This window comes from Ranitomeya imitator, chromosome 10 (genome assembly GCF_032444005.1).
Source record: "Ranitomeya imitator isolate aRanImi1 chromosome 10, aRanImi1.pri, whole genome shotgun sequence".
NCBI classification, from domain to species: domain Eukaryota; kingdom Metazoa; phylum Chordata; class Amphibia; order Anura; family Dendrobatidae; genus Ranitomeya; species Ranitomeya imitator.
The window spans coordinates 131,386,336-131,409,631 of record NC_091291.1 but is presented as its reverse complement, the minus strand read 5'-3'; the positions used below and the strand labels follow the sequence as shown (position 1 = coordinate 131,409,631).

The window sequence follows — 23,296 nt, the reverse complement described above, 5'->3', positions numbered from 1 at the left end:
TGTTAGTGCTTGGAGATGCATGATTTGCATGATTAGACAACCTGGACACATGCAGGAATTGCCTGCTTGTTAGAGAATCCACACACGTATTCAGGCTGTCTAGCAGCCACAAATCAAGCAGCTGTGGCGACACAAACATAAACACCGAGTGTGCCCAAGATACTCAGAGAACACCAGAGTATGCTCGGAAATCTCGAGTAACGACCACACTCACTCATCACTAGCTGTAATGTCTATTGTCTGTACAAGTCCCCTCTAAAATGTAAAGTGCAGCAGAATATGTTGGCGCTATATAAATATTATTATTTGAACATTCCCTAACAGTCTCCAATACAGCTAATTCACTTGTGTGTGTGTATAAGACAGCTAAAGCTTACAAGATTACAAAGGTATTGGACCTTACCCATTATCTGGCGGCCTCCTTTGCTCAGATCAGCATGACAGGTGAGGGAATCCCAGGATATGGGAGGGGGGCTCAAATATCGCACACCTGGAGATTTTGTTGGAATCCACTAAGGACATGGCTAATTTTCACTTTCGAGACATCGTGCACTTTACATGTTTTCCCTTCGTGATGCAACAAAAGTAAGGATGAGAGGACTCATGGAAGTTCTGGTCCTAGTACTCGACCCAAACTTTAGTCCAAAGTTTGGTTCAGGTACCAGAACCCAATTGAAAACAATTGGGATCCAGACTTTGGAGATGGAAAATTCTCTTTTGCAGGGTAAGACAAGCTAAACTGTGATGAAACCCAATACCAAAAAAAATAAAAATAAAAAAATAAAAATTTGTAACCCAAAACACGTGGTTAAGAAGAAAAAAAAACAATGGCACTGATTGTTTTAAAGAAATAAAAAGGTCACAGAGGGCACACATTCATTAAATACAAGGAATTTATTTTGTTCAAGATCCGTTTTCTTATTAAAACAACAAAAATTAGTAACTCGGCGGTCAAACAATCACAATAAAGCAATATTGCACCGACAAGGAACCGTCAGACTTAAAAACAAGCACACGACTGTACAAGAACAGGAGTACAAAAAATATCAGACATGTAAGATCTTGCAGACTCGAAGTAGTTATTCCTTCCCCAGTTGTAGAAATTGCTTTGTGGGGAGGGAAAAAAAAAAATCTACTTGGATTAAAAAAAATAAAAAAAAACCTTTTCCCCTTGTTAAACTGAATTGCATCCTTTTGGAAGCCAAAAGAACCTGTGTAGTGATGCGTACCCATGGGGTAGATAAACCAGCGCTCTACAATGGCCCATCGGTGAAAAGAATATGCGTCAGAGGCAAAACAATCTGTAGCGATAACAAGGACGACTTGTCACCTTTACAGCTTGTATTGGTAACATCAGTAACGAGAAACACGGGGGGCGGCCATGTCATCCAGGAGGAGAAGAACACTACGGCACAATCTAACCACTAGAGCCAAGCAAAAGATTCACAGGACCCCGATAACGTGACCGCTGGACCAGAGCTCTAGGAATGCCTCCATGCTGGAGGAAAAAGGAGGAGACTTGCGAGGCTACAGGGGGTTGCACCGTTGATGCTGAAAGATAGGACAAGAATTGCAGGGCTCTGGGCTGGGGGCTTCCATCATGGCTGCTGGACCAGGATAATACAAATATTTTTTTTTTGCTTAACTTTGGCTAATCTCAGCTCATGTAGGGTGAGGACCGATATAAGCATCTCACTTATAGGGGTATCAGCTATCCGCAGGATGAGTTATCAGTTTGGATGTCTCTGCTGGAAAAGAAAAATTTAGCCCCCCCTCCCCATTCTCCTGACTACAAAGCCGTAGTCAGGAAAAGATGAATGATGCCACAGATTGTGCGCACGCTATCCAGCTGTTTTCTGAGTGTAGAGGACTAATTGGCTATCACATTGCACGACTGCCATGGTTTACAATGGAGCGGGGTAGAGTGCTCCATGCAGCTCCTCCCGGCCATGACCTAGTTATATGATGACCAGAATATCCCTTTAATACAGAAAATGGAGAGAAATACATAGGATTCAGAGCGTCACTGAGTTCCGGGGTTGGGTCCAGTGCACGGACCGATGACGCCACATGAATTCACATATCTTCTACGCTCCACTTGTATGCAGACTCCTGTGTGGCTTTCTTTTCAGACATTCTTGCAAAATACTGGTTCTCAAATCCGTTCGACCTAGAGGGCAGATAAAGAGTCGAGGGCAGGAGTCAAGTCAGAATTTCTGCCAATCACACACTGTACACAAGGCTCAGTTACATTGGCCGATAACCAGTAGAGCCAGCACTTTGTAATGTAGATTTCATTAGCAGATTTACCCACAACTAAAGGGTTTGGCAACGGTCACTTCTTCAGCGGCAGGGAGCGGTGCCAATGACTCCACAGATCTGCCACGAAGTGTGCACAAGCGGCAGCCATCACCGTGCATAAGAGATGGGGTTGTAAAGTGATGGGCACCGTTCACTTCCGGCAACATTTCTTGATTGTTATTCATAGGGCGCCCGCTACTTTTGAGACTTCTAAAATCAATGTCAGGTTACAAAGGGGTTAAACATTCAGGATGGAAGCGGTCAATCATTGTCTCTTCAGATGAGCTGTGACAAGGCCTGTTTGGATCCTGACAATCATGAGAATGGACCAGCGGTGGGGTGTAAGCCCCAACTCTCCATCTCCAGTCATTGATTACTGCAGTCCCCAGACACTGGATGGAGCCCCCTTCTCAGGGTCCCACGTGGGTGACCCCAGCCACCTTCCCTACTATAGAAGGGACCGTTCTGCGGCAGCTTCAGAAATCATCCAATCAGGAACTCAAGGATTGCTGGGAATCTTTGTTGTAGAAACCGCAATCCCAATATTTCACATTGCCGCATCAGGAAGCAGTATGGGCAATGGGAATATAATTAAAAAAAAAAAATATTGAGAATGCAACAGAATATTCACCAAACTTGACCCTTCATTGTAACAGTGCGTAGAATATTTTTTTCAATACGGTAGTTTTTTTATTAAGAAAAAGTGTAAAACAGATCAATACAAACATCAAACTAATACAAATTTTCAAGTTCAATATCAGTTAACAACTCTAATCAATATCCTCCCCCCCCCCCCCCAATCCAAAGATACCTTATTTTAAACAATGTACGTCACGGCTTAGCACATTTGTATAGAACTTTACCTTACAAAATAATCTTAAGTCAAAAGCGATTAGGCGGCAACCGTCCTATTCTGCAGTAGTTCAGCAGACACCACACCCGGAACGTCCATCCATCCACCCCACACATTTTCAGGTTGGGTATGTTGACCTCTCACAGTATATATATATTTCTTTCTATTCACAAATTCTTGTTTAACTGGCGTTTTTTCATCCAACCAGGGCATTGCGATAAGTTTTCTAGCAGCAAAACCTGGCTATAGCCAGCCTCCCCCATTCATCCATAGCAATATCTTCCACACCTCCCAGTATGAAGTCAGCGGAGTCCGCGGAATATTCACCCCCATCACCTCCTGGATCAGATTAAGGATTTTCACCCAGCAAGGCTGAAGGCGAGGACACGACCACATCATATGCAGGAGATCAGTCCTGCCTTCATCATCCACACCGGAGGCCTGTACACTCTGTAGACCAAGTACAGCTCGGAATCCCTTCTGGCCTCACTCACAGACACCTTTGGAATAATATTCTGCAATATGGATTCCCACTGAGACTCCGAAATCGAACCCAGGTCTGCCACCCATTTCTCTCTCATCGCTAAACGGATGACGCCGTAGGAATGTTTCCAGCAGACCTCTATACATTAAGGTAGTGAACCCCCTCGTGTTCCTCTGACGTCCTAGGAGATTCAATAAACTGTCTGCAAAACCACACGACACATTAATTTGTTTATTGAGAGCGTATCTCAGCTGCAGATACTGGAAAAAATAAATTCAGGCTCAAAGGAAACTCCTTTCTGAGAATTTCAAACATCTTGAGTAAGCCATCATAAAGCAGCCGAGACACAAACCAAACACCTACACGCCTCCACTGACCGAACCCTCTCAATCGCATCAGCTCCACCATTCTAGGGTCAATCCAGATTGGCGCGAAACGCATAAACTCCGTTATACCTCTCCACTGCTTGATTTTCCCCATCATAGCTATAGTTAGAAATTTTTTAGGGTTCAGACTAAACCTACCTGCCTCTAAGCTGGCTATCAATGAACCCTTCCCCCTCCATATATTCCGTGATTATTTCAGCTGATGTACTTTGCCTAGGTTCTCCCCAACCCACCATATGCTGGCATTGGGACGCAACATAGTAGATCCATGAGCCCCTCTCGTCCTTCGATCTCTGCAAATGTTCCAGTTTAATGCGGGCCCATCCACCCTTCCAAATCAGATCCCTTAAAAGAGAGTTGATCCTATAAAACTTACTCTCTGCCAACCATATCGGAGCATTATGAAGCAGGTATAGGAGTTGAGGCATGAGTATCATTTTAATCAGATTAGCTCTACCCACAACCAACAGGAACAGCCTCTTCCAGGCCCCAATCTTCTGCTGAGATCTCCCAAGCAAAGGAGTCAAACTGAGACGCTCATAGTCCTATATCTTATCCAAAATCACAATGCCCAAATACTTAAACTTGGTAACCACCCGTAAAAGAATCTCAGGGTCGAGTGTCAGGGGAGCCGCCACATCCAAGGGGAGTAACACAGATTTGTCCCAGTTAGTCTACGTTCACATTAGCGTCGCGTCGCCGTTGTGTCGGCGACGCAGCGGCGACGCACGGAAAAACGCGCGCAAAAACGCGCGCGTTTTGCGACGCGTGCGTCGTTTTTGACGAAAATCGGACGCACAGAAAATGCTACATGTAGCGTTTTCTTGCGTCCGACGCTAGCGTCGGAAACGACGCACGTGGCGAAAAACGCCACCAAAACAACGCACGCGTCCCCTATGTTAAACATAGGGGCGCGTCGCCGCTGCGTCGCCTCTGCGTCGCCGACGCAACAGCGACGCACATTAGCGTAACGCTAATGTGAACGTAGCCTTAATGGATAGTCCTGAAATAGTCCCAAATTTAGTACTGCTATGCATAGCAATCTTTGAAGATCAATGTGCATCTCCTAGGAACAGTAACACATCGTCCACCTAAAGGGCCACCTTCTCATGGCTTCCATATTTATAACCCTTTATATCCTGTCCCTTCATAAAGGCTCTATTGTGATCACAAACAGCAGAGGCGACAAAGGGCAACGGTGCAGTGAGCATAATATTATAGTCTCAAGTGTCTTTCCAACAAATGAAAGCCATTGATAGGTGGATGTGTGACAACTGGGACTTGCAAAATCCCAAAACCTGCGGCGCTCCGTTCCCATTCAATCTCTATGAGACTAAAGGCAATAACCGAGTACAACACTTGGCCATTTCCAGCAGTCCCATAGACAAGGAATGGAGCCTTGATCCATATCCCAGTGATCAGTACATTTCTCCCCTTTCCTCGGGGTAGCAGATCATTTTAACTAACAGCTCGATCATGTAGCCTCTTACCTGTCCACCCCATCCCAGCGATACCCTGGCCATATATTGAATCTGTTCAGCGGAGGATTGGACCCCTTGTATCTTGGGCGATCTGCAGAGTGAAGTCCAAGAGTCGCATTATGTACAATACTACGCGCAGTCATGGCAAATATCCATATACAGATCCACGTTACCTTTCCTTCCTTTGCTTTCTTTGTCAATCTTCTTTTTCAGGAACTTTGCCATAGGATCGCCATCTCTCTCCTGTTCACGTAGCATGCGGTCCAAATCCTCATCATCGATGTACCGAGCGAGCGGCTTCGACATCTCCAGGGCAGCGCTCTCCATATTCTGACGCTGCTGTTCCTGTTGGGCCAAACTGAAGGAAAAAGAAGCGGAACATTACTTTAGTTATTAAAGGGGTTGTCCAGGACTTTGAGACGGGTGGGCTATTCTTAGTACAAGTCTAAATATCAGATTTGTGGAGGTCCGAAATCCGGCATCAATCAGCTGTTTGCACCTCTCACATTGGTGTATAGAACCAGATAGCAAAGCTCCATAGACCATGGAATGGCCATACCTGTGTGTTACAGATCAGCTTATATTGATGTGAATAGGAGCTGCAGTACCCAAAACCGACCACTGCATGGTGTATGGAGCGGTGCAGTACCCAGAACCGACCACTACATGGTGTATGGAGCGGTGCAGTTCCAGGTCCATACACTAAACCTCTGGCTGCCTTAGGGTATGTGTACATGTTGCGGATTCCATTGCGGATTTTTCTGCGCGGATTCTGCAGAATCCGAAGGTAGAACGCCCTGCGGATTTCGCCTGCATTTTTACACCGGCAGATTTCTATTATGGAAAAGGTGTAAAACGCTGCAGAATCCGCACAAAGAATTGACATGCTGCGGAAAATAAACAGCTGCTTTTCTGCGTGGAATTTTCCGCAGCATGTGCACTGCGGATTTGGTTTTCCATAGGTTTACATGGTACTGTACACCGCATGGAAAACTGCTGCGGATCCGCATCCAAATCCGCAACGTGTGCACATACCCTTAGGATCAGGTAACAGCTGTTTGCAGTTTGTTGGATTCACACCCATAGCCTAAGGATAGCTCAAAATATAACTAGACAACATCTAAACTTCATCTATAGAAAACCACAGACCTCCTTCAGGTCTTCTTGGAACTCTCGGGTACTAGTCGGCTATACAACTTACCCTTTGCCCCATTTGGCGTACATCTCGTCCTTCTTCTCCTGCGCTGCCTGTTTCTGCAGCTGCTCTTCACGTTCACAGTTTAGCTTTCTGCGTTTGCCGCTTTTGTCCCGAAAAACTGTCTCTGTGTTCCTTGCGTCATCTGAGTAGAAAGCACAAATCTAAGCAACACAAAATTAGAAAAATCCGACAGACTTAACGTTCCAGGCAGTAAATTAAAGGGGTTATCTGCGAAATAAAAACTAGTGATCAAAAAGGCCGACTCACCCTCACTGAGCCCGAGTACTTACCTTGGTCCTGTCCTTGACACGCCGAAACCATCCACTCAGCTAATCCCTGTTCTTTAGTGCAGCCAGTGACTGGCTAAGCGGACATGTACATTTACAATGAGTCCGGCAAAGACAGTGGGGAACCAGGGGAGCACCAGAACCATCAATTCCCTATGACACCCATTTAAAGAGGTCTTCCATCACTTTAGCACTGATGGCCTACCATTAGGATAAGTCATCAGTGTCTGATCGGTTGAGGTCTGACACCCAGCACCCCTGCCAATCAGCTGTTATAGGTGTCAGCGGCTGTCAGTCAGAAATGCTCACTTGCAGAGCCAGCTCCGCAAGTAAGTGAGTATTTCCGGCCACCGCTAATAACAGCTGATGGGCGGGGGGTGCCGGGTGCCAGACCTCAACCGATCAGACACTGATGGCCTACCCTAAGGACAGGTCATCAATGCAAATGTAGTGAACAACCCCTGTAACACCTGCAGTGTCACGGTGGTAAAATCCACAGCAAATCAGTGACAAAGTGGGACCTTTCAAAGATTTAGGCCCCAACACCTCGAGGACATGATAAATCTGCATTTTCCTCTCACCTTCCAGGTTCTTGTTACTTTTTTCGGCTCTCCTCTGTTCTTCTTTCTCTTCTCTCAGGACCGTCGCAGACACCAGGCCCACCCGGCCGCCCGACAGCATCTACAAAAGGCAGAACCAAATTTACATGAAAAAAGAAAAAAAAAAAAAAAGAGCGACGGCACTGAAAATAAAAAGTAATTGTTGTAAATGTTATCTTCATAAATCAATAGCAGACATGAAAATAAGCAGAACGCTCAATATTCTTAATTCTCGAAGGGGAAGTGTCTTCAGTGATAACAGATTCTCCCATCACTGAATGGAGAGGACGGTTGGTGCTTACAAAATTCTATGGAGAAGTGTGACTGTGGCTTCGGTAGAAGGTCTGTGCGTTCCACTAGCTCCTCTCCTTCCCGTGTCCATAGATTCTAGCGAGCACCAGCTGTCATCTCCTCTCTCACTAAGAAAATCTGTTCGCACTCAATACAGATTTGACATATTTTACCTAGGAATTGATAGTGAACAATAAGTCAAGGAGAAGAAATACATATATTCACAACCCCAAGTATATAAGATGGGGGAAAAAAAAGGATGTTCGGGACAGTTTGCCTTTAACTGGTAGTGCGGAATTTTTCAGGTCATCTTATACTTATCCTGACTAAGCACAAACAGCACTTTAGAACATAATCCCCAATGTCGTTGTCCTTGTTTTCCTCACAATGGACTGTATAGCAGTCTATTCTGGACTTTTTTTTGGCAATTAGGTGGGGAGATCATTACCTTCCAGAGAGGGAATAAGCTTGAGCCTATGATCTATCCTAACCTTTTTATCCTCTTGACTCACTGTCCAGGTACTAATGCAGCACTAGGCCTTATATTTAATAACGACGTACGCCAGACAAGTCCTGTAGTGGTTATCTAACCTAGGACATATAGCTCTACGAGATGTACTATGGTCTGGAAGAGACTCCCAGATTCACACATTTGGTGTAAAGTGAATCCGTTCATTTCCGTTATATATATATATATATATTATCATTAGGTAGGGGGTAATAGGGAACTAAAGGTCAGCTGTCGAGGAGTGGGGTCGCCACATCGCTCATCTAGGGTGCCAACCTCCGCTGACAGGTAGCCCATCAGCCTGTAAGGCAATATAAGCATACATTCTATTCATTCATATAGTCAATGTTCCCCCATAGTACCCAATTTTTGTGTGTCTAAATACTTTTCTTGTTTTAACTATTAATAAAATATCATTTTAGAGGTTTCTGGAGTTTAGTTTTTCTTGTGTCATTGACCTCTTGGCCCCCAACGATTGTCCTCTCTGCTTGAATTTTAAAACTTTTTTAATATTCGAATCATTAAAAATTCTATTTTTTTTAAACATTCATGCAATCAAACCTCCTTCTTCCCCCAACTTATATACTTGGGGTTGTGAATATATCTGTTATTGTGGAGGTGTACTGACCCAATTCTACAGACAGTGTTCAGAAGGAGAACGTGTTTGTGTTCAGTATGTCATTACCTGGGACCCGTCGCTTCTTTTTTCAGATTCGACTCTGCGTCGTGGCGGTGACAAGTCTGAATCGGAGCCTTTTCTCTGTCCTCGACGTGGCGGTGACAAGTCAGAGTCTGAACCTCTAGGTTGAGGACCCTTTCGAGGTAAGATACGCGAGTCCTTCTGTCGTGTCGCTGAATAATAGAAGATGGATGAATTGTAAATCAAATCCAATGTAGTAAAATCAGCCAAAATACAGATCACAGACTTTCTACTGAGCCCCTTCACCACTCTGCTCACACTGGAGGAGAAGTTGAGTGTTTCTGCCCATAAGTTTGTGGGATTCCCAGGACCCAACCTCCACAGATCAAAGAAACAGTCTCAAATTTTTCAAGTACGAAGACTGGAGTAAATTTCAATTTGAACGCACCTTTTTTCTGACTGTCTTGTGGTGGTGAGAAGGCTCTTCTCCGGGGAGGAGAAAGGTCAGAATCGGAATCATGCAGCAATGAGGAATGTGGAGAGGATCGCTGAGATTTCTTCACACTACGTTTTGAACTTGTGTCAAGCTTTTCTTTGTCCTGACGACCTTTGTGAGGTGGTGGAGAGACGCCCGGAGAGTCCCGCCTGAACCTGCGGGGTGGTGGAGAGGAGCCCGGAGAGTTCCGCCTGAACCTGCGGGGTGGTGGAGAGATGCCCGGAGAGTCCCGCCTGACCCTGCGGGGTGGTGGAGAGGCGCCCGGAGAGTCACGCCTGAACCTGCAGGGTGGTGGAGAGACGCCCGGAGAGTCTCGCCTGACCCTGCGGGGTGGTGGAGAGGCGCCCGGAGAGTCACGCCTGAACCTGCGGGGTGGTGGAGAGGCGCCCGGAGAGTCACGCCTGAACCGGCGGGGTGGTGGAGAGGCGCCCGGAGAGTCACGCCTGAACCTGCGGGGTGGTGGTGAGACGCCCGGAGAGTCCCGCCTGCCCCTGTGGGGTGGTGGTGAGACGCCCGGAGAGTCCCGCCTGCCCCTGCAGGGTGGTGGTGAGACGCCCGGAGAGTCCCGCCTGCCCCTGCGGGGTGGAGAGTCCCACCTGCCCCTGCGGGGTGGTGGAGAGACGCCTGGAGAGTCCTGCCTGCCCCTGCAGGGTGGTGGTGAGACGCCCGGAGAGTCCCGCCTGCCCCTGCGGGGTGGTGGAGAGACGCCTGGAGAGTCCCGCCTGCCCCTGCAGGGTGGTGGAGAGACGCCTGGAGAGTCAAGCCTGCCCCTGCGGGGTGGTGGAGAGACGCCTGGAGAGTCACGCCTGCGGGGTGGAGAGGCACCCGGAGAGCCCCGCCTGCCCCTCCTGGGTGGTGAGACGTCTGGAGAGTCTCGCCTGACCCCCCTCCATTGCGGTGAGGCAACTGGTGACTCTCGCCTGCCCCTCCTGGGTGGTGAGACGTCTGGAGAGTCTCGCCTGCCCCTCCTTTGCGGTGGGGCAACTGGAGAGTCTCGCCTGCCCCTCCTGGGTGGTGAGACGTCTGGAGAGTCTCGCCTGCCCCTCCTGGGGGGTGAGGCAACTGGAGAGTCTCGCCTGTCCATCCTGGGCGGTGAGGCAACTGGGGAGTCTCGCTTGCCCCTCCTGGGGGGTGAGGCAACTGGAGAGTCTCGCCTGCCCCTCCTGGGTGGTGAAACATCTGGAGAGTCTCGCCTGCCCCTCCTGGGTGGTGAAACATCTGGAGAGTCTCGCCTGCCCCTCCTGGGGGGTGAGGCAACTGGAGAGTCTCGCCTGCCCCTCCTGGGCAGTGACACATCTGGAGAGTCTCGCCTGCCCCTCCTGGGGGGTGAGGCAACCGGAGAGTCTCGCCTGCCCCTCCTGGGGGGTGAGGCAACCGGAGAGTCTCGCCTGCCCCTCCTGGGGGGTGAGGCAACTGGAGAGTCTCGCCTACCCCTCCTGGGGGGTGAGGCAACCGGAGAGTCTCGCCTGCCCCTCCTGGGCGGTGAGGCATCTGGAGAGTCTCGCCTGCCCCTCCTAGAAGGTGAGGCATCTGGAGAGTCTCGCCTGCCCCTCCTAGAAGGTGAGGCATCTGGAGAGTCTCGCCTGCCCCTCCTGGGCGGTGAAGCATCTGGAGAGTCCCGCCTGCCCCTCCTGGGTGGTGAAGCAACTGGCGAGTCTCGCCTGACCCTCCTGGGCGGTGAGGCATCTGGAGAGTCTCGCCTACCCCTCCTAGGCGGTGAGGCATCTGGAGAGTCTCGCCTGGTCTTTTTTGTAGTCAGACGTCTTTTTGTTAAAGAGGAATTGTCTGGAGAATCATGCCTAGCCCTTCTAGGTGGAGACGGGTCTGGAGAATCATGTCTAGCCCTTTGGGGTGGAGACGAATCTGGAGATTCATGCCTAGCCCTTCTAGGTGGAGACGGGTCTGGAGAATCATGCCTAGCCCTTCGAGGTAGAGACGAATCTGGAGAATCATGCCTAGCCCTTCGAGGTAGAGACGAATCTGGAGAATCATGCCTGGTCTTTTCTGGAGAATAATCTGAAGCGGCAGGAGAACTAGTGCCAGTCGTCTTAGCCACGGTAGAATCATCTTCTCTGGCCCTACAGATGGTATAAAATATAACTGAAGATTAAAAGATTAAAATTACAAAATCATGTAGAACAACAATACATTCTAGTAATTAATAGGAAGTTACAGAGCCTAAGAAGCATATTAGGTCCTAGGCCCAGAGGTAGGGCCTAACTACTAAACCAGGAGACCATTGTTCGGCCCCCACAGTTTTAACAACCCACTGGTACTCTGTCCCTGTGTTATAGGGAGTTATCTGCAGCCGGGGGAATCCTACTGACTGACTTCTAGAAGAGTTACACTGGCAAGATCCATGTTAACAAAGCTCCAGCCTCAACAGCCGTGACTGGGGAAGTGTGTATGATCAATCCTCACTGAAGCTGCGACTTTACCCACGAGATCAGGAGATCACTATGGCGGAGAGATCAATCACAGAACAAAGTAGCCATCACTCGGAAGTATACATTAGGAAACAAAGGATTAATCCGTAGACACAATTTTAAAGGCGAAGTTTTGGTCTTGAGACATCAAATAACGCACAGGAGAAAATGTGACATTTGTCTGTGACTTGATGAATGGATGCTGAGATTTTGTAAGGATTCACAGGTTATGTAGAATTTTCAACATGCAAAAAAAAAAAAAAAACAACAACAAACTGCGATTCATTACCAAAAAAGCCCAGCAGATTTGATTATTTTTTTAGACTATAGTGTTGAGGTCAGGTCATTTGTAGTACTGTAACTCTATCACAAGCAGTGCAACCGTGCAATGTTCATCCTCTTTAGGGCTGCCATAAAGATTGTCACACTCCCTACGATGTCTACAAGGCGCATGCACTGCAATTTAGGCAGATTTTTAGCCCACAGAGTCAGAACGTGTAGTAAGATAACGGCGGTGTGCCTCATTCACACATTACCTGGAATCTTGCTCATTGGATCTTTCATCCTCAGGGGTCTCATCACCTACAGTAAAAAAAACAAACAAACAAATAATGAAATTCACTCTTTTGTAGACCCAATATTTGCAAGATAAAACCGAATAAATGAGGAGTCCATCTGCATTCATTGGAGGACACAGGACAATGGGTGTATGACCTGCCACTAGTCAGCGGCTCCGCCAGGTGGGCTACACCCTCTCCTGGGACACCAGGCAGCGGCTCCACCAGGTGGGCTATACCCTCCCTTAGGACATGAGGCAGCTCAGCCCTAGTCAGCGGCTCCGCCAGGTGGGCTACACCCTCTCATTGGACACCAGGCAGCGGCTACACCCTCTCCTGGGACACGAGGCAGCTGAGCCCTAGGTAGCGGCTCCGCCAGGTGGGCTACACCCTCTCCTGGGACACGAGGCAGCTCAGCCCTAGTCAGCGGCTCCGCCAGGTGGGCTACACCCTCTCATTGGACACCAGGCAGCGGCTCCACCAGGTGGGCTACACCCTCTCCTGGGACACGAGGCAGCTCAGCCCTAGTCAGCGGCTCCGCCAGGTGGGTTACACCCTCTCATTGGACACCAGGCAGCGGCTCCACCAGGTGGGCTACACCCTCTCCTGGGACACGAGGCAGCTCAGCCCTAGGTAGCGGCTCCGAAAGGTGGGCTACACCCTCTCCAGGGACATGAGGCAGCTCAGCCCTAGGTAACGGCTCCGAAAGGTGGGCTACACCCTCTCCTAGGATACGAGGCAGCAGCTAAGTAAAGCAATAAGAGAAAAACCTGAACCAGAAAATACAGGGACCAACATTACCCGAACCCAGGCAAAAACAACACAGACCACAGGCAACAGAGTGATCCCAAGGCAGGAACACTAGGAATAAGATAGGGGTTGGGTCAGACAATGAAGTCAAACAGACAATGTTCCTATAATAGTATTGTGGGAAACTGTGGGACTTCCTAAAGTAGTCCCTGAGGATGGAAAAAAAAAAGCAGCAGGTGACCATGTGGACAGTCTGACAGGTAGCGGCCCATAGTACCCTATGACCTAAACGGACATTGACAGAAGTCATGGACGGAGGCCCAGGTGGTGGCACTGCAGATTTGAGCATCAGAGGAGTTATGCTAGACCACCCAGGAGACCTCAACCAGCCTGGTGGAATGAGCGCTTTCCTGAAAATGTGGAAATTTCCCTTTGGTCTTCTAGGCTTGCACAATAGCCAACTTGGTCCCTTTGGCAATGGTTGTTTTGTGTGGCCTGGGGCCAGGAAAAGAGAAAAAGGATTGCAGAAAGGCTTCCGAATCTGAAAGACAAGCCCTGATGGCTCTAACCAGGTGCAGACAATGGAGAGAGCGCTAGGGGGCAGGAACTGGAGTTGGACAAAAAAAAAAAAAAAAAAAAAAGGATGGCACGAGCCATTGGACCACCGTTTGTCATCAGGAGTGCATTGTCCTTCGACAAGCAGGAAAGCAGCACATGGGGGACATAAGACCCTCATTCTTGGCATCTGTGGAAGTCCCGGAGGTCAGACCAACACTGATCATACATTTATCACCTATCCTATTATGCTCAAACATGTTGTGCCCTTCAAGGGGCAAATTATTGTAGTTCTTTTTACTCCAGCTGATGGATGGAGGTCCTGAAGGTTTCTACAGCAGACAACACCAGAGTCCATCACAGGGGATTAATAGACTGCACCTCCCCCCATATCAGTCTATGCATTATTACATCTCACCTTTTATAACTCTCCACTTATTTGTGTTCCTGAACTCCTCCATTCGCTTGATCTCTTCTGGACGCTCATCGACAAACTCTGCCACCTGCACAAGACAAGAGGATCATAACGTGATACCCGCCTCCATCACCGGCACAAGGACGCACATAGCCTCAGACCACTAGACATAACTCTTACAAATTGTACAGACAACGCTACCGTGTGAAAAAAAAAAAAAACACCTTGCTTTTCATATTAATATAACCATGAAAAACATTAAGGCTAGGTTCAGGTTGCGTTCGGGCAATCCGTTTAGCGCTAAGCGCTAGCGGATTGCGCTAACGCAATGTCTTTTCGGGGTCGCGTTTAACGTCCCCGCTAGCACAGATCCCCGATCTGCGACAGTGGGGAACGGACCTCGGGCGCTGCAAGCAGCGTCCGAGGAGCGTCACAAAACACCGACACATCGCTAGCGCTGCCAATGGGCGCGCTAACGGACGCGTTGCACGGTGTTAATTTCGCCGTGCAACGCTGTTCGTTAGCGCGGTCCCATTAACGCAATCTGAACCTAGCCTTATTTTCAACCTCAGTGCACGATCCCTCGGGTGCTATAAGTCCATATTTTCATATAACTGTCCTGGCTGCACACTGCTTTGGAGAAGGTTCCCCTAAAACTCTCTGACCATTCTAGATTGTTGTCAAATAACAAAACAAGTAATTCTGCACTGAACCTCCGACGCTCCCATTACTACCAGACCCAGACAGACATGTCACCAACGCAGGCAATCACTGGCTGTAGCGGTGATGTGTTGGTCATCGGCTGCAGAAGTCACATAACTGCCTGGACCGAGCAGGAAGTATTGGAATAGGAGTGGCAGAGAATCGGTAAGGGAATACTCAAGATTTTTTACAGCATTCCAAGATTTCTTTTTTTTTTTTTTCCACTGACCAAACCACCCCTTTAATTCTGACAATGGGTGAGGATAAATAGCAGATCCCACATGACCAGCTGCTCCGCTCTTCTAAGGTGTTATCTGACCACAATACATTGACGATCTCGCCGAAGGATGGATCATCAAAATCAGATCGGTGGAGTGCCGCCACCCCCACCCATCAGCTCTAACTTGCTCCATTCTAAGGGTAAATACTCTGAACAAAGGCGAGTGCCAGGCCTCATTGGTAACATAATGACCATAGGCTAGGTCATCCATATGCCACCGGTGGAGGCCTGACACTTGGCTTTGCGCCTCTAAAAGGAGCAAATAAAAGCTGCTTGGTGCGATCTCCCCTCCATGGATCTGATATCGATGACGATCCCCCCAGAGAGATCGTCAATATATTGCGACTGTACGACCTTTTAACCAGGTGGTGCCTCTGTCGTTGCCGTCTCCTGACTTTTCCCATAACTTCATATTTGCCCTTACATCCCAGCTAAAGAAAAGATGTGCTAGGGGTACACGATTGATTATATGGCTCCATCAAATTGTCAAGTGTATAAATACAGAATTTAAAAGGTTGGATTTCCACATCAAAGTTTGCTCTGGGTGCAAAAGAAAAAAAAAAAAACAACAAAAACCGGTGAGCAGTGTACCATGATGGAATTCTCAACAGGACAGAATCGGGGGCACTCACCACTGGCTGGTCCTCCGCCTCCTCCACAGGTTCTTCCTTTTTTATCGGTTCCTTCTTCCAGTCTTCGGCATCATCATCTACTATCCGCATCCTAAATGTAAGACGTATATTGAAGATCAGCAGATCTATAGAAATTGCTGGAAACTTCAGGAAGCAATGTGAACAGAGGGGGTCCGACCGCAGGGACCCACACATGCCATTTACAGCCCTCGCTGTGTCCCACTCCTCTGTGTTCCCTGTGACCACTGAGCAGGAGACAAAGCACCTAATCAGCAGTGAGACCCCTTCCTTCTCGGACCGCTGAGGGACCGACCACATACAGCGACGACACGTCCTGGCAACAAGAAACCGCAAAAGATCTGCAGATTTGTCAGATTTTCCTAAGACTTTTTTTCGGGTTTTACTACACACAGCAAATCCGTTGCTCTTGGTACGTTCACACACAGCGGGTTTTTTTTTTTATGCTTTTTTTTTTTATTTGTGCAGGAAAAACAAACAGAACAGGGTCAGAACACTGCAACGGAAACTACAAACGTGTTTTGTAGTATTAAAATTACAAGTAAAAAAAGCTTGAAAGAACTGTCAAAAAAGCAATAAAAATAAGCACCAAACATTAATTATTCTGTTACTGTAAAATGCTGATTTTTTTGTATGGAAAAAAAAAACCGCATAACAACGGCTACTTGTGAACAAGCCCACATGGCATGTGCAGATGAGAGTTTATGAATTGGGTCCACAACGAAGAAAAAAAAAAAAACAGGCTTAAAAAGACGAATGCAATGCTGTTCAAGTGTTCACTTTCGAGCATTTTTTTTCCACTTCATGTTTAAAAAAAACGTCTGGTAGGAAAAAGAATGAAGCGGCTTCTGATGGGATCTGCTCCAAACTAGGCCAGGTCCAATCAGAAGGCTTCAAGAGACTGAAAACTGCACCATAAACTACCCAAAGAAGGAAAATTTTGCCTTACAGGAAATCCGTCGCCAGGCTTTTAGCATGTAATCTGGGAGCAGCATGTGACAGAGACCCTTATTCCAGGGACGTGTCACTTACTAGACTGATAGTATTGACACAGAAAAACAGTGTTTTATCAGCAGATTATCACTACCAGGTGTCTGGTGCCTCCTGGCCCAAGCAAGTCCCCACCACCAATTGGCAGCTTTCTGCCTATGCACAGTGTACACAAAAAGCAGCCCAGCAGTGGTATGAGCAGGGCTCAGCATTCACAGTACTGCTACATCTGCAGCAGAGAAAACGGATTCTATCAAAACTGCTGCACCCAGTAAATTAAGTGATACATCACAGGAATCGGTCTCTGTCTTTACATCATAATGCTGTCAGATTACATGGTTAAAACCTGCTGACAGATTTGATGTACTGTGGGTCATTTCTAACGTCAATGAATAGAAGACAAATGTAGATAGCCTGCTAATCAGGCTAGGCAGTGAGAGATTCAGCAGCAGTAGCAGCAGGGAAGAGGGACACGGAGGAGCTGTCAATCAGATGGGCAAACATTCAGCGGCAGGGAGGAGGCACACCAAGGAGCTGTCAGCTAGGTTGATTCCTCAGAGGCAGGGAGGAGGCACACTGAGGAGCTGTCAGCTAGGTTGATTCCTCAGAGGCAGGGAGGAGGCACACTGAGGAGCTGTCATTTAGGTTGTTGGACATTCCTCAGTGGCAGGGAGGAGGCACACTGAGGAACTGTCAGCTAGCTTGATTCCGCAGCTGCAGGGAGGAGGCACACTGAGGAGCTGTCGGCTAGGTTGTTGGGATATTCCGCAGCAGGGAGGAGGCACACTGAGGAGCTGTCAGCTAGGTTGATTCCACAGCGGCAGGGAGGAGGCACACTGAGGAGCTGTCAGCTAGGTTGATTCCTCAGCGGCAGGGAGGAGGCACACTGAGGAGCTGTCAGCTAGGTTGTTGGAGATTCCGCAGCAGTAGGGAGGAGGCACACTGAGGAGCTGTCATTTAGGTTGTTGGACATTCCTCAGCAGCAGGGAGGAGGCACACTGAGGAGCTGTCAGCTAGGTTGATTCCACAGCGGCAGGGAGGAGGCACACTGAGGAGCTGTCAGCTAGGTTGATTCCTCAGCGGCAGGGAGGAGGCACCCTGAGGAGCTGTCAGCTAGGTTGTTGGACATTCCTCAGCAGCACGGAGGAGGCACACTGAGGAGCTGTCAGCTAGGTTGATTGCACAGCAGCAGGGAGGAGGCACACTGAGGAGCTGTCAGCTAGGTTGATTCCACAGCGGCAGGGAGGAGGCACACTGAGATGTCAGCTAGGTTGATTACTCAGCGGCAGGGAGGAGGCACACTGAGGAGCTGTCAGCTAGGTTGATTCCGCAGCAGCAGGGAGGAGGCACACTGATGAGCTGTCAGCTAGGTTGATGCCGCAGCGGCTGGGAGGAGACACACCGAGGGGCTGTCAGCTAGGTTGTTGGAGATTCTGCAGTGGCAGGGAGGAGGCACACTGAGGAGCTGTCAGCTAGGTTGATTCCGCAGCGGCAGGGAGGAGACACATCGAGGAGCTGTTAGCTAGGTTGTTGGAGATTCCGTAGCGGCAGGGAGGAGGCACACTGAGGAGCTGTCAGCTAGGTTGATTACTAAGCGGCAGGGAGGAGGCACACTGAGGAGCTGTCAGCTAGGTTCATTACTCAGCGGCAGGGAGGAGGCACACTGAGGAGCTGTCAGCTAGGTTGATTACTCAGCGGCAGGGAGGAGGCACACCGAGGAGCTGTCAGCTAGGTTGTTGGAGATTCCGCAGCGGAAGGGAGGAGGCACACTGAGGAGCTGTCAGCTAGGTTCATTGAACAACAGCAGGGAGGAGGCACACTGAGGAGCTGTCAGCTAGGTTGATTCCGCAGCGTCAGGGAGGAGGCACACTGAGGAGCTGTCAGCTAGGTTGATTCCGCAGCAGCAGGGAGGAGGCACACTGAGGAGCTGTTAGCTAGGTTGATTCCTCAGCGACAGGGAGGAGGCACACTGAGGAGCTGTCAGCCAGGTTGTTGGAGATTCTGCAGCAGCAGGGAGGAGGCACACTGAGGAGCTGTCAGCTAGGTTGATTCCGCAGCAGCAGGGAGGAGGCACACTGAGGAGCTGTTAGCTAGGTTGATTCCTCAGCGACAGGGGGGAAGCACACTGAGGAGCTGTCAGCTAGGTTGATTCCTCAGCGGCAGGGAGGAGGCACACTGAGGAGCTGTTAGCTAGGTTGATTCCTCAGCGACAGGGAGGAGGCACACTGAGGAGCTGTCAGCCAGGTTGTTGGAGATTCTGCAGCAGCAGGGAGGAGGCACACTGAGGACACAGCATTCAGGCTGGGGGGCAGTGTGTTACACACCCACATTGCATCACCCAGCTCTTACACTCAGGGAGGTGTCTGGCACTAGGGGACACACAGGATGGTGGTATTTGCCGCAGGGGTCCTGTCTGGGGAAGTTTGGGGCAATCCCACCACACCCGCAGAGCACAGTGCAGGGCTCCAGCTCTGGTGACTTCTGCAGACACTTCTCACTGCCCAGGCAGGTTCTATAGTAATATACAGCATGTCTATCTCACAGGAGGACATGACTCGCAGTGCTGGGAGTTGTAGTACCACACAAGCGGCTCGAACACTGTCTTACCCCTTCCCCTCCGGCCTCGCCTTCTTTTTCTTCTTCTTCTTCTTGGCAGCTCCATCATCTAAGCTCCCTGGGTCCAGATAGCGCTTCAAGTATTCGGCTTTAGAGATGCCCTGCACTTTACTTGCGGGCGCCGCCATGTTTACGGTGGCGGAAATTACAGTGGAATAACACTTCCGGGTTGGCAAATAACTTCCGGCGGCTCCACGATCAATGGCTAGTGACGTCACGGCGTGCGTGCGTCATCCAGTGTGTGCGCCGCCCGGCGGACTGTTCCATTGGAAGCTCGGAGGGGTTGGACTTAGCTGCTGCGAGTGGTACAGTCCAGCTGCTATATAATTGCACGCTGGGACTTGTAGTTTATAACTGCTGGAGTGACACAGGGTCACGGGGGAGAAAAATCCTGGAATTCTGCTCATTGCTGGTTTCTACTACAACTCCGACCATGCACTGCTTGAGCCCAGCATGCTGGGTGTTGTAGTTTCCCAACAGGCTGTATTTTTATTTTCTTCCTGGCCAGCATTGTACACTGCTCAAAAAAACTAAAGGAAAACACTCAAATCCCACATCCTAGATCTGAATGAATGAACTATTCTCATTGAATACTTTGTTCTGTACATAGTGGAATGTGCTGACAACAAAATCACACAAAAATGATCAATGTAAATCACAACTAATATACCACGGAGGTCTGGAGTTGGAATGATGCTCAAAATCAAAGTGGAAAATCATATTACAGGCTGATCCAACTTCAGTGGAAATGCCTCATGACAAGGAAAAGATTCTCAGTAGTGTGTGTGGCCTCCGCGTGCCTGTATGACCTCCCTACAACACCTGGGCATGCTCCTGATGAGGCGGCGGATGGTCTCCTGAGGGATCTCCTCCCAGACCTGGACTAAAGCATCCGCCAACTCCTGGACAGTCTGTGGTGCAATGTGACGTTGGTGGATGGTGCGAGACATGATGTCCCAGATGTGCTCCATCAGATTCAGGTCTGGGGAACGGGCGGCCAGTCCATAGCTTCAATGCCTTCATCGTGCAGGAACTGCTGACACACTCCAGCCACATGAGGTCTGGCATTGTCCTGCATTAGTAGGAACCCAGGGTCAGCCGCACCAGCATATGGTCTCACTAGGGGTCTGAGGATCTCATCTCGGTACCTAATGACAGTCAGGCTACCTCTGGCGAGCACATGGAGGGCTGTGCGGCCCTCCAAAGAAATGCCACCCCACACCATTACTGACCCACTGCCAAACCGGTCATGCTGAAGGATGTTGCAGGCAGCAGATCGCTCTCCACGGCGTCTCCAGACTCTGTCACATCTGTCACATGTGCTCAGTGTGAACCTGCTTTCATCTGTGAAGAGCACAGGGCGCCAGTGGCGAATTTGCCAATCCTGGTGTTCTGTGGCAAATGCCAAGGTAAAGCATGGTGTTGGGCTGTGAGCACAACCCCCATCTGTGGACGTCGGGCACTCAGACCATCCTCATGGAGTCGGGTTCTAACCGTTTGTGCAGACACATGCACATTTGTGGCCTGCTGGAGGTCATTTTGCAGGGCTCTGGCAGTGCTCCTCCTGTTCCTCCTTGCACAATGGGTGAGGTAGCGGTCCTGCTGCTGGGTTGTTGTCCTCCTATGGCCCCTTCCACATCTCCTGGTGTACTGGCCTGTCTCCTTATAGCGCCTCCAGCCTCTGGACACTACGCTGACAGACACAGCAAACCTTCTTGCCACAGCTCGCATTGATGTGCCATCCTGGATGAGCTGCACTACCTGAGCCACTCGTGTGGGTTGTAGAGTCCGTCTCATGCTACCACAAGAGTGAAAGCACAACCAACATTCAAAAGTGACCAAAACATCAGCCAGAAAGCATTGGTACTGAGATGTGGTCTGTGGTCCCCCCCTGCAGAATCACTCCTTTATTGAGGGTGTCTTGATAATTGCCAATAATTTCCATCTGTTGTCTATTCCATGTGCACAACAGCATGTGGAATTGATTGTCAATCAGTGTTGCTTTCTAAGTGGACAGTTTGATTTCACAGAAGTTTGATTCACTTGGAGCTAGATTGTTGTTTAAGTGTTCCCTTTATTTTTTAGCAGTGTATATTATTTGGCCACAATTCCCAGACTAAGTCCATGATCAATTACACTGAGGTTATTGGAGCAGACGCTGCAGTGTAAAGCATGGTGGAGGGAGAAAAGTGTTCGTATTACATCATTTTTTTCTTTTGCAGCGTCGTTTCCGTCACCGCCAGGATGCAATTATTGATGACGATGAGACAAGCTAAAGCGCAGCTCATGATTTGGGTACAATAGGTAAAGGGTTAATGCATATTACAGAGCTGTATGATGGCGCCGCTACAGGTGATCGCTACACCTGATCCCACCCAGGCTCACATCACCGCTGCAGCCGATCACTGAGCTCAGACGGCACAAGCTGCTGAGCACAACGATCGCCTGCGGCAGTGATGTGAGCTGTAGACGTGATGTTGACACTGAAACTGAAGCAGTTGGACCTGGGGAGGGGAAGATTACCATCAGATTTTGTTATTTTACATAACCGCAGGCAGTTGGGTGTTCACTTTTTTTTTTCTGCTTAAAGTGGAAAACTCCTTTAAGGATGGTGAGATGAAGGTGACTATCTCTGTCGTGGCCCTGGGCTGAGCGTGCAGCTCCGTGGCTGGAAGGATGCAGGGGTCAGCGGCGCAGTACCATCGCTCCTGGAGTATTGTGCAAGGACCCTTCCATACAAGTCAGTGTAGGAAGGTGTAAAGACAACCTAAACATAGATCAAATTATACATTCCGGCCCCCCATTTATTGCTGGTAATTAAAGCTCTGGGTCTTGGGACCCCTCAGATCGGTCCCAGTTTTATCTGGGTCATGATCAGAGCGGTGCACAGACCACCGGCTCCAGGATAACTCGAGCACTTCTGCCCCCCCCCTGCTTTCAGCGATTAGAGCCGGACCCCCGTGGATCAACACCTCTGAACAGGGTCTGTAACATTCACTTGTCCTTTAAACACTGAACCCGTCATAAAGTCATAATGTTCAATGTCACCAAGATAGAAAATGTAAAGAAAGGTCAGACGTGAGCGCAGACATAAAAAACAAAAATCACCTTTATTTCAACAACAAAATTATATATAACATTATCCCCTATGTATATATATTATACAAGTCCCCCAGCCCTCTTCATCCGAGCGCCAAGCACTGGCAGTGACAGAACACAGAAGCTGAACATTTCCTCTGGAGGCCGCTTCTTCCATATTTGGGAGAGTAACAAGAATATTACGACCAATGGACCGAGACAAAATGTCAAGTAATAACTGAGGATAATTAAGGTCAAAGAGCCCCGATACTTGTGATGGGTTAATTAGTGGGGCAAGGACAGGACCCCCGGCCCCCGCTGCAACCTCAAACAGGGCTGCAGGTAATGGATTATTTCCAACTGATAGGAGGCCGAGTACTGGGACCCCCAGCGATCCTGAGAACGGGGCTTGGAAATGCCCAGTAGGAATGGAGTCTACTCATCGTATGGGGCGGCCGGAGACAGTTGAGTGCTGAACACTAATTCTCAGTAATGCTGGGGGTCCGAGTATCAGACCCCCACCGATCTGCAAATTATCACATAACCTGCAACGTTGGGGAATGACCCCTTAAAAGGGAACCGGTCAGCAGGATTGTGCACAGTAACTACAGGCAGTGTCAGGTCGGCGCCGTTATACTGATCACAATGACACCTGGTGAGGAAATCAGTGTTGTGGTTCTTGTAAATCTTTATTTTCAGTTCTTGAGATTCTCATGCTCTGGGGTGGCTTTACGTGGTGCTCTGCTTATATAT

At 49.0% G+C, this 23,296-nt stretch overlaps 1 protein-coding gene across 1 annotated transcript; it reads right to left on the bottom strand.

Moving 5' to 3' along the window:
• Positions 1-875: 875 nt before the first annotated feature.
• BUD13 (BUD13 homolog) lies at positions 876-19,619 on the bottom strand. The gene is made up of 11 exons (XM_069742004.1): positions 19,457-19,619; positions 15,842-15,932; positions 14,231-14,315; positions 12,487-12,532; positions 9,477-11,602; positions 9,074-9,240; positions 7,572-7,671; positions 6,707-6,845; positions 5,679-5,863; positions 5,515-5,596; positions 876-2,170 (listed from the first exon to the last, which is right to left on the bottom strand). The coding sequence occupies exons 1-11, from the start codon at positions 19,591-19,593 to the stop codon at positions 2,077-2,079; spliced, it is 3,252 nt and encodes a 1,083-aa protein (XP_069598105.1). The 5' UTR covers positions 19,594-19,619; the 3' UTR covers positions 876-2,076.
• Between the last annotated feature and the right edge of the window lie 3,677 nt (positions 19,620-23,296).